The sequence below is a fragment of the Micropterus salmoides genome, unplaced genomic scaffold, assembly GCF_014851395.1.
Source record: "Micropterus salmoides isolate LMB-PRFRI ecotype aquatic unplaced genomic scaffold, ASM1485139v1 Ms_hic_scaffold_7, whole genome shotgun sequence".
NCBI classification, from domain to species: Eukaryota; Metazoa; Chordata; class Actinopteri; order Centrarchiformes; family Centrarchidae; genus Micropterus; species Micropterus salmoides.
Genome location: NW_024044459.1, coordinates 11,073,599 through 11,085,620, shown reverse-complemented (window position 1 = coordinate 11,085,620; position 12,022 = coordinate 11,073,599). Strand labels below are relative to the sequence as shown.

Below are 12,022 nucleotides of genomic sequence, written 5' to 3'. Positions count from 1 at the left end.
CTGGAGTGGTCTGACTGAGAGTGTATGTGACAGTGAAACGCTCTCATTAATTCATAAACAGCAGGCCACAAATAGAGCTGCAATCTTGTGTGAAACCGCAGGGGAGTAAGGTGGGGAGGAGGAGGACGTGGGGCGCAGAGGGCAGGTTGTCTAACCATTGCAACTTTCCCCCTCATTATTCTGATTCGACAGCTCAGAAGCCAATAAAAACCAAGCACATGAAACGCCTGGTTACCAGGGCAGAAAAGCACTCCTGGAACTCATGCCGTCTCTCTGGAGCCCCACACCTAACCTTAAAAAGGTGGTACACAAGAAACACATTTCTGTCAAGATGTAAACTTGGCAACCTGGGGGACAGACTCTGCAAGAGGCAGATTTCAGTGTTTTGGATGTGTCACCCTAAGCACGATTTAACCATTTGGCTCAGGCCGAACCCACATCACGTCAACACTATTTGACAACCTTTTACCTGCGAATTAAATCAGCAAGTCTGAATCAGCGGCTCACTGTCAAAACACCAGTCCTCTTTTATAAAACTATATATTGTCTGTTTATATTTACACATTGCTTTAAACGTTTATACTTTCAACCTTCCAAACACTACCTGCCAAAGACTGGAGAATATAAACCTGATGATAATCTCCCTTTTTCTTGCAGTTCTATCCTTGAATGATCATGTGGACATTTTAAAAAGTATGAGGGCTTGCTAGGTTCATTGACAAATAAAGTTGTGAGTTCCTGACTAGAAAATGGGGAGACACAGAAACTGTGACTCTGGACTTCCCCAAATGCTACAACAAGTACTAGCTTTATTTCTTTCATTTGTTTGGTCTGTGATTTTATGTTTCTTTGTGTATAAGAATACGTGCGTTATTACCTTATCACAGTGCAACAACATTCAGGTCTCCCTTGTTTGTGTGTAGACGGACGTAGCCTTTTTTCTTCACATACTGGTAACGCACAATGTCGTCTGTGATGGCCTCTATGACATAAAAATGCAAATTGTGTTATTTAAATTTTTCTTTACAGATTACAGCATTTGACATTATGACTGGCAAATCAGACGGGAGCTGTTATTTTGAAAAACAATCAATTCTTCTTATTGATTGTTTACGAGTCTCAGATTGATGTTGTTGCAGGTAAGATCTGACCTTCAAAAATCCTGAGAGCCTCTGAAGTGCAGGTTGTTATTTAGATTTATGCAAGTGTTTAAATCCAAATAGCTTTTATTAATTACAGTTTAGCCTTTATACACAGTGTAATTAAAAACGTTATTCAAAGAAATGACAAAATCTGACAAAAATGTAAATAGAAACCTGGCCAATAAAATATAAATCCTTTGGAGAATTCAACAACTCGTATTTTAATATACATATACGTACTGTAAAGACAATGTTACTTAAGCCTCGACTCGACTCTTTTGGTACAAGGTATTTTCTCGGTTTAATTTTCCACTGCAGATACAGTATAGCCTCAATGTAGATGTGATTCTAAGCTGATCTTCACAGCGCCGCTGCGTGAAAATGCCATGACATCATCTTCAACGCAACACGAAACTCGTTGGATCCTTTCACCGGCAACCAAACAGAGGGACACCTGCACCACGGTGTGGTTGTGCGGGATGGCATTTTTTAAAATCTAGGTCGAGTGAATAAAAAAATTGCAGTTGTTACTGTTGGTGGAATTGCGCAGGATGTCCCTGTGGCACAAGGAACTGTTCTTTCTGACCAATCAGAGGTCTACAGTGCTCTTTTAGTATGGGGTCAGCTCGCTCGGAATCTCGACAAGGTAATAACCAAAAAAGAACAATTTTAAGCGAGTTGAGCCGTCCCATACCATGGAAATGAGGCATTAGACTAAGACACACATCTCCAAAAATATCTGGCATGTCATGTTTTTTTACAAAACTGAACTAGGTCACTAAATCCAACATTCTCCCGCTCTTCTGAAGTCTACTGAACCTACTATACAGTTGCATAACAGCAAATCTCCCCCATGGAGCAGCTCAGAGGCTGACAGGAGAAGAAAACAGAGTTGAACTGAACAGCTCCCACTTGCAACTACATTTGACGATGTGTGAGCATGAAGCTGCACTGAACTGCAAGAGAGCAGGCATGACCAGCCAGTCTTCCCTGGACAAATTAAGATTAAAGCAACAAAAGACAGAAGAGGTGTATGAGATGTTCACTTGCTGCTTCGTGTGTTGTTGCAGGAGTCATGGCTGTGGATGTAAAGGAGGCGGAAACTCTGCCTGTGGAGTAGTGGGCCTTGGGGGAAAAAAAAAGACATAAATTAAAAATGATAAATGACAGCTGTTATGTTATGTTGATTAACCCTACCCTACCTTTTAAGCACTTCTTCTCCTGTTAAAGCATACTTTTATGATGTTGGTTAACTTGTTGGGACAGTCTTCAAATACCATCAAATGGGCAGATTTTAGTTATTCTCTCAAAATAAAGTAGATTGAAAAGTGCTGAATGGCCGAAATCTTCGCATCAGTACGAGTCAGATCAAGTGATCAACTGATGCTGACTAACAATACAATCAAACTAAGAATTTTGTTTAATGCTGCATGACCAATCCGGTCACTGTCGAAGATGGTGGTCGTATATGGGATGACACTTGTCTGAAAGCTCAGGAAAAAGCTACTAAGTGGACCTTGAGTTCAGATTTTCCAAGATTAAGAATGATCTTTCACACTCAATTATTTAATGCTCTTTTAAGTGTAATAATGGGTCTGAAATGGCACTGAGTTGAGTTATTTAATCAATTAGACAAAGAAAACAAAATGTATCATTAAGGTCAAGCAAAAATGACAAAATTTGATAGATTCCATCTTCTCAAAATGTGAGGATTTGCTGCTTTTCTTAGTTTTATATCACTATAAAGTGAATATATTTAGGTTATGTCCCCCAGTGCTCTTGGAGAATGCGACTGGTGTGATGAGAGATGAGACAATATTGAGAATAACATTACTTGCAGCACTTATTTGTATATTTATCCCCACTGTGAAATATTCCCCTGGAGATCAGCATCAGCTAAATACGCCTAGCAGGTTTCTACTCAAGAGGCACTTCAACAGGGCAGACACTTACTCGTTAGAGGAGCTTGAAGTTTCATCCACCAGTGGAAAAATAATCTTCCCCACTCAACCACACCTTTTTCCAGCCACATACTTGGCTGGTCCCCTCATTTGCGCTAAGCGGTGCATCAAGTGCAAACTAGCTTAATGATGGCCTCTGTATGATTAAGAGCACAACCCCCTCAGCTTGGAGGCTGTGCTCTCTACCGTCTAATAATTAAGGGGCATTGGAGATGCTTTAAGTTTCTCTGAACTTAAAGTAGATTAAATTAGTTGAATAGTAATATACAACATCCAAAAATACCGCAAACATGCAGTGAGATTGAAGGAGTTATTTAAGTCATTCGAATGACAACTCAGGGAGATGAAAGCGAAGAAATGAAAAAGATTTCTACTCAAGTCTAGCTCAAGTCTACTATACAGTCGGGGTTTAGCATTCTTCTGCTCTAGTTCTTGTGAAGGCGCATGAAAGCACAGACTTTACCTTGTGCGCTCCGTCTGACCTATATTCCCTGTTCTCTCAGATGCTGTTAGAGCGTCACCTCGACGGTGAACTCGAGACAAAGACAAACCAAGGAAAAGCTCTGGCGCAAAACGAGACATGGCGTAGCATCAAAGGAGAGCTGATAAGAAAAGAGGTGTTCAAACTGAATCAGACTTCACCCTCATTTATTCAAGGACACAGTCACAGTGGTAACGTGGCTGCGGATGACCTTTGTTGGTTACACATCTGTTTTTGACTCATGACTGAGAGCAGGCCTGGAGGAGGTTACAGTAAGTCTCCAGAGGGCATTTTTAAAATAAAGTATATAAATCTGCTGCATATGTAAAGAGGCCTCCGTTCCAAGTCCATGTCTCGCTCAGGTTCATGTTTTAGCCCACGACATGTTCATACTGCCGTTGCTATAATTCATCTAATGGAAGTGTAAAATATTATCCATCTTCCTCACATCATTGTAAACATTCTTTGTTCTGTTTCTGGGTGGAGCTGTAAGTCTTGTTGTCCACAATGCTGTCAGCGTATTACTGTGTGTTTGGCTCCCTCCAGTGTTCAAAGTAAAAAATACACTTCACCGAACTAATGCACAACTGAAGAATTGATTGATAAATCTGATACATCATGTTTAATCAATTATTCAGACTAGGAGTTGCATTGCTTTAAAGCTCTTGGAAACTGTCTAAATACCAAAACTTCGTTTTTTTTTTTTCATGATTCAACAGCTAAGACGCCAGGACACCATGTGTTATGATGACTGAACGCTCCAGAAAAAGTTGGGACTGTTTTGTCAAATTGCTGTTTTTTCAAGTTCAAGAATGATCTTTGGCGCTAAACTTCTCAGCCAATGCGAAGTACTAAAAATGCTATGGATCAAATCATAACGATGACTGTGATAGCAGGTCAGCATATACATTTCTATGATATATGAGCAAACAAAAGGCAGTAAGTGCACCACAAGTTGGTACTATTTTGTCAGAAATAAAAGATACTTAGAATTTCATGCTTTACTGATGATGCTAGAAAATTCCCCCTTTGTAGTTGCCCTCTTCCATGGGGTCAGAGGTCAGCCTCCTTTGTTGACTAACGACTTCACCTGGTCTTCCAGTCGAAGGAAATTGGATTTTTGAGTATCATGGGTATCATGAGTGTCAAATACTTGACATTAAAGCTACAAGGAGGCCAATGAGAACTCATGGTGAAGACTTTATTTAGCCTGAACTTGTCTTGACCTCAGCCTTGACATGGCTGGAATTACACATTCATTTAAATGCAATCTAAGTCAATAAACAGCAAAACTTCAGCAATGTTTGGCTGATTGATTATCTCAGACAGTCTGGGGATTTGAAGCTGCAGGCGCAAAATGATAAGCTTCAATTACCATGTAAGATTTTGGTGATTTGCTTTAACAACTTCCATTACTAGGCTATATAGATATTATATATAGAGAGACTAGTTTCTTTATGGTCTTTGGTGGTTCTCCATAAATATCTCCACCACTTACTTTCTCTTTCCATTTTGTGTTTTTTAATGTCATACTTCTCTCTCCTTCTCTTGTTGGACTGTGCAGTTTTAAATTAGCATCAGGGATTTTGCTTACTGCGTTTAATTTGTCTGTCTTCTTGGCCTCTGGTTCCTTCATAGTGGACGCCAGGAGCTGATCCCCCTTGTAGTCTTTGTACAGCTCCGCTAAGGTCTCCCTGGTCTCCAGGTTGGTTGTCTTCAGGTGGTACCCCGGTTGCTGCTTGGCCTTTTCCTCCTCTGAGCCATGCCAGGGAAAGGAGAGCAAGAGGAAGGAAATGGTTTACATATGGTTTTATATTCCATGAAAACTCCAAAGTATGTTTAGCCTGGTTCCCCATCACAAACGGTTGATTAACATATGACAGATATCAGTTCGATAACTTACCAGGATCCAACACCTTCAGGTTGTTTTTTACATGGAAGAAGTTGGAAACATTGAATTTATCCAGGTTTGTGGGATCCTGCAAAAACAAAAACATTTTCACCACGAGACTAAAGGTTACTTTCCCTAAATGACGTGTTTTTTAAAGTTAGTAAACCAAAATAAAGCAATAACCCACCTGAAGTGTTATGATGTCCTTTCTAGTAAAGGGTTCGTCTGTCAGCAGATCTTTAAAACTTTTGGTCTTAATGTTGAGTTGCTCAACAGCCTGAGTGGAAACAGAAATACTTAAGAAAACAAAAGCCTCTCTTGAAATTCACTAAGGTCACATAAAATGTATTCTTTTATACCTAATTTAATTGATTTTTAATTGCCGTTCAACAGTAATATGCTTGTTTGTATTTTTGATAAGACAATTAAAAAAAAACAAAGGCGGATTCTTTTTTGTCAAATTGATCTGAAAAACCAGAAGAACTTTTTCTGTACAGTGCATAATCCTCAATTTGTTTGGAAAAACGTGTTGTACAAAACAAATTTGGGTATGAGGATCAATGCAGGGAAAGTGTGCAGTTCACTCACCTCATGAGAAAAAACGTTGCCGGTGACCTTGTTGGCAACAATGTGAGAATTATTTGTGAAGACGTTGTACAGAACAGGGCAGTGATACTTCCCTGGAACAAAATGAAAAGAAAATCAGAAGCAAGGAGAGCAGCAGAGTCACTCTCAGTCTGTGCCACAGGCCGAAAACTCATCTCCTCCAGAAGTCAAAAAGTTGCTCATGTAATGTGCTCCGTGCTGAATTATATCATCTCTCCCACATTTTCTCCTCCACTTGCTTTCATTTGCTCTTATCCCTCTTCCAAATTGACCTTTATATTCCTAACTACTGGATGATACTAAAAATTAAGCTCCTTTCGGCTCTAATGACAACTATTATATCCGTAGTTTCAGCGTCAAATCCTTCAAGGTCAAAGTGCATTGAATGAACATTTGCATTTTTACCATCGTTGTTCTTGGCAAAGTTAAGTTTGATGAGGGACTTTGCTTCCAGTTTCTGTGGTAAAGACAAAAAATTTTGGTGTTAGTGTGTAGTCATAAAAATAATGTGATCCAAAATTTGAATAATTTGGTTTCCCTTTTCCTTAAAAGGCGATGAAGGCATTTTACAAATCTCTCACAAGAGATCATCTTTGAGCTGATGTTTTTCCGCTTTAATATTTAATAATTAATGAATAATAACTGTACTTAACTGTATAGACAATAGTCAGTGACATACTAATGTACTAAACTAAACTAAAATATGAGCATAGATAAGTAGATAAAGGAGAATCTGTCAGATGAATAAACATGCTGCTTGGCGTGTGTTTTTTGCTTACCTCTCCAGTGGTCGGATTAGTACCATACTTCTTGATCCATGGGACGATGCTCCTGAAACAGTGGTAGAAAAGGAACTCATCTTTACCGATTCGGTTTAAAACCGATAAGCATGTGTCGACAGCGTTGTGTAATTACTCTCAGATTTAAGGTCAAACCAGACACAACAAGATACCACAATACATATGAGCTACAATGTGTTTTCAACTATGTTCAGTAAGACAACAACAATAAAGACGCAAGGTTTGAAGTTGGATTACTTAGAGCTCCATGTATGAACAGTTGCAGAGATATCTTAACCTGAACTAGTGTTGAGCTGTCAGACAAACTGACTGACCATCAAAGTCATCAACACTCCTCCACTAGCAGGGCAAAGAAAGCAATAAGACACAGATGGTATTTGATTGGTTTGAGTGACCAACTAGATTGTGATATTTTACTTGTTTTTCTTCACAGGTCTGTCTAGTAGCCTGCATGTGTAAACCATTATTACCCAATGGCCCGGAGGTCACTAATAGTCAGACATGCCTGTTGTAAAAATGCCTTTTTTCTTTGTTTAAATAGCCTCATCTACTTACAGCAGGTCAAAGACAACTCCCTCTTCAGTACAGACAGGATACTCAAACGGCTGAAGGGACAAGCTGAAACGTTTCAGAGAAAATAGTTAAGCCAAAAATATGACAATTGGTAGATAATTTTCAATTATTCAGCAAAAACACATGTGTAGCCAGATTTTCATAGATTTGATTGCATAGATTTTTACCTGTCCATGCAATATACTGGTGTCAAGTATCCTCTACTACTGGCCAGAATGTTTTAGAGGTCTAATGCCAAACTTATTGTGCAGAATACAACTAAGACAGATTAACCTCTCTTGGATGTGATAAACAAGTCTTACCTGCAGTGGTCAAATGGAAGCCGTCTGAAGTTTGCCTGTGGGATTTCTGAAAAGCAAAAACATAAAGAAAACATTTTACAAAGTGTGAAAAGTTACACTTCACGTTGTTTTGTAGATGATGGGTGGAATCATGGATGTTAAAATAGTTTTACTATTAAATTCAGGATAGTAGTATAGAGCTGAGCTGCTAATGCATACTATAAACTATAAATAAACTAACGCAGTCTAATACAGTGGTTCCCAATATGAGGTTAGAGACCCCCAGTGGTCGCAAGATTATTAACAGGATAGGAAATCAGAAAAAAACATTTCCACCACACAAAAATCACATTAAAATTGTCAGTCTTTCATCTTATCTTAGCATTTTTTCAGTGAATTACTGGATAATTTTAGCATTTCCTGTAAGATATTCAAATACAACAAGGAAAAGGAAATCGTCTTTTGATTTAACTGTTCACAACTGGTAGACATGTGCAACCGCTGACAAGGGGTTGCAAGTAGACATTGCTTTATTATGAGGGGTCATAATTTAACAAAAAAGGTGGGAACCCCTAGTCTAATACAGCAGACCTGCAATAAATTCTAACTTCTTGAAGGTTATAATGATCAGTTTTTGTTGAGAGGTGTTGATTATGGTAATTTTGGTGGCTGTAGTTTGTATTGCTGTTAAACATTAGTTTACGCTTATTGAAATAAATAGGGTGGACAAAAATATTAGTAAACACAATAAAATGCAACAGCAAGTTGAATCAATGCCTCTTTAAAACTGTTTAAACAAAAACTGAAGATTATAACCTTCATGAAGGTAGGGTTTATTTTAGGGCCGTTATATTACATATGTTTAATAACTTTCTTTAGATTAACACCAAATCAGAAGTGATTGTATTTACCCCCTTCGGACGCAGCACTAGCTACTATAATAATCTCTCCACTAGCCTGGGTCCCCTTTTGGACAACATTCAGAAAGAAGCCCGCAACCTTGGTGTAATTTTTGAAGCTCAGGGGACCAAAGTGGTGCAGTCCTGTTTTGTCCAGCTAAGACAGCTAACAAAGATCCCATCATTCCTCTCCTCTGCTGACATAGAGAAGGTCATGCATGCCTTTATCTCCTCAAGACTCGACCCCTGCAATGCTCTGTATTCTAGTATTAGCAAGGGAAGCATTCAGAGACCGCAGCTCATTCAAAATGCTACAACCAGGCTTTTAAGAGGAGTGACCACATCACACCAATCCTTGCCACCCTTCACTGGTTACCTGCGAGGCCTAGAATTGATTTTAAGATTTTACTAAGGGAAAGGTTCCTGCCTGTATCTGTGATTTGACAACTCCCTACGAGCCGGACCGGTGCCTGAGATCCTCGCTCTTCTAATGGTCTTGTCTTGTCACTAAAGGTGACCAGGCTTTTGCTGTTCGGACCTTCAGCTGTGGAAATCCCTACCTGGAGATCTCAGGCAGGCAAACTCAGGGCCTCTTTTAAATCTCTTCTTAAGATTTCATGCTGTTTTTATAAACATTGTATTATTCTGTTATTGTTGTATCATTTATTGTTGATTTCTCAAATTACTTTAATTATTTGTTTGTTTTTACTGTACATCAATTTGTAACTTGGTTTTGGTTTTGAAAAGTGCTACACAAATAAAGTTAATATTATTATTATTATTATTATTATTAGATTTCATTAGTTTTAGCTAGACCTAATAAACTGGCAACTAAATTAAATCCAGGGTGACAATGAGCTGTTAAGAGTACAACAATACACAAAACACAACAAGCATAAATAAACCAAACAGTAACACTTTGTTTTAATCTGGTAACAGTTGGTGAACATCAGAAAAATATCATGTCAAAATACTACTCACCTGTTCGCTTTCCTCCATAAAAGTTTGTGTACTCTGAACATGTGATGTACCTGTACAGAGGACAAAATATACATTTAAATATAGGGGGAAGCAATATTAAATACAGAATAAAGCTACTGTAAGGTAGCAGCTAGCAGGACTCTAGCAAACTCTTTTAGCTAGCTAAGCTAACAACAACAAACGCATTTCAGTGGTTCGGTGTTTTGTTCGGGGGAAAGTTTCTACTTACATTTTATCTTTTTGGTGCTGTCGCTTCCCCATCTTGAGTTTTTGTGCAGGTCTAAAAGATTATTTACTATAAAACGACGGAATTTGCCGACAAAATCACACAACCAGTGCGTCTCTCGTGACTTCCTGTTTATGTTCTTTGTCGTTGGCATCATTAACGGAAGACGACTTCTAACAACGGCCCTCTGCCGCCCTCCACTGGGAGAAAAACACGTTTTCACTCGTTTGGTCTCTGCTTGCAAACCCCAAATGTTTTACATGCGTCAGTATTGTGTGAGAGAGGATCTTAATAAATATTAACCATAACGGTTTTTTTTATTTTGCTTTTCATTTTCTTCAACTAACGATCCCAAAAATGTCAAGCTGAAACAGGTCCCTACACCTGCAGGAACATAGGCGGAGCAAGCGGCTCCAAATTGAATGGCACAAGAGATTCCTCATGTCTCCATGCCTTTTTTTATTTCACGCTTTCTAAAAAGACAATTTTAAAAAGGCATAAATATAAATTATAACACTTTTATTTTTAAAAAGCAAACCCCAAAGGAATATGTATAACATATATAAAATGCATGTTAAATCACATTAAATACTGTATATATACTCGGGGGCGTTTCTGGGCTCTTGAAACATTGGAGGCTTAGCCCAGCCCAGAAATCTTTCATGTTTTCACCTATTTTCACCCACACCCCCCACACCTACCTAAAGTAGGTCTATAAAGCAAAAGTAAATGACATATACTTGTATGCCATTTGTGAAACTGAACCTTATACTGACTTTACCTTTACAACATTGAGCTACATTTCAATTATGTATAATGTATCAATACATTATTCTGATTTTTATAATTACTACTGATAATGTGAAAAACTTGGGCATGAAACACGTAATTTCCTGCATTTTGGTGATTTTTTCTGCATTAATTTATTGAGGAAATGTCTTTATTTATATAAAAAGAAACACAAAATTCAGATGACAATTCAGAATATAAAAATATAGTGCAATATAATGCAGTAAGGCTCTCAAGCATTCTGTATTTCTGTCAGATATGTTTCTCCTGTTGATCAACTTTTCTCATTTAATTTAATCTCTGCTGAGTCAACACACATGCATGCATGACTGAAGTAAAGTCTTTAAATGTGCATGTGGCACATTTTCACCTTCAACTCCTGGACTTTAATAGCTCCTGTGTTTCCGAAGGTTATATGCTCTTGTTCAAAACTTTCTGCGCATTCAGACTCTCCCAAAAGTGGTAATATTACCAGAATAAAACTGCAATATAATGTGAATGAAGTCATAATATTTTAACAAAATCTATCTGCCCCTCTGCTGCACGTTATTGCTCTGCTGATATGGTTTTCCCCTTTAGACCGTCTGACAGACACAGAGCCCGTCTGGGACTGTATGGATGAGAGGAGCTCACTGCTCTCCATCAGATGTAGAAAACCGAAACTGAAAACACTTTCTGATCAGTCAGAAATCTCACCACAAATCCACAGAAATGTAAACTTCAGCTCCTTTGATAAAGTTTAGCTTACTGGCTTCAGAGGGAAACATCCTGGAGCAGAGAGACAGTCCCAAACAGAGCACAGCGTCTCTGAGTGAGGGGGACAGAGACTGCAAAGCGAGCAATAGGTGTCTGTGTCGCGGTCAGGTGTGCCACGTTATTCTGTCCCTACTTGCGAGTAGCCTCAGTTCTTTGAAGACCTGCGAGACAGACAGGCTGCGCCACATGCACGTGCAGAGGGGGGTGCTATGGGTGCTTGAGCACCTGACCTTTTGCCCTTTGATGTCCAAAGTGCCCTTTTGTCAATGACAAATTTAATTAATTCATTAATTTTTAAATTTGTAAAGGTCATTTTGTGAATGCCTGCCGAATCAAACTATTAGTAAAAATAATTTCGCAGTAAATACAATGACGCACATTATGACCTTTCACCTGATGACCTCATCCGTGACGAGCCCTCCCGTTCACACGCCGTTAGTGATTCAGCAGCTCTGCCTGCAGGACACCTGCGGTCCCGCCGGTAAGAGGGGTTTGCCTCAACGTGCTTGTTGTGGGTTGTTGGATGTATTTTACAAGAAAGACGCGAAGAGAGCAGCATAGTAGTTGTATATTGCTGCGTGTCGCCAGTAGAAGTAACTTCAGCTGCCGACTAACACTGTGGCCACAGCTAACGTT

At 38.9% G+C, this 12,022-nt stretch overlaps 1 protein-coding gene across 1 annotated transcript; it reads right to left on the bottom strand.

Annotated features, from left to right (window-relative positions):
• Nucleotides 1-881: 881 nt before the first annotated feature.
• Nucleotides 882-10,002, bottom strand: LOC119891696 (RING-type E3 ubiquitin-protein ligase PPIL2-like). Its single transcript, XM_038703518.1, has 12 exons — nucleotides 9,845-10,002; nucleotides 9,616-9,665; nucleotides 7,757-7,802; nucleotides 7,437-7,499; nucleotides 6,861-6,912; nucleotides 6,487-6,538; nucleotides 6,064-6,155; nucleotides 5,663-5,752; nucleotides 5,488-5,563; nucleotides 5,179-5,339; nucleotides 2,194-2,267; nucleotides 882-984 (listed from the first exon to the last, which is right to left on the bottom strand). Exons 1-12 carry the CDS (start codon nucleotides 9,874-9,876, stop codon nucleotides 882-884), a joined length of 891 nt encoding a protein of 296 aa, XP_038559446.1. The 5' UTR covers nucleotides 9,877-10,002.
• Nucleotides 10,003-12,022: the final 2,020 nt, after the last annotated feature.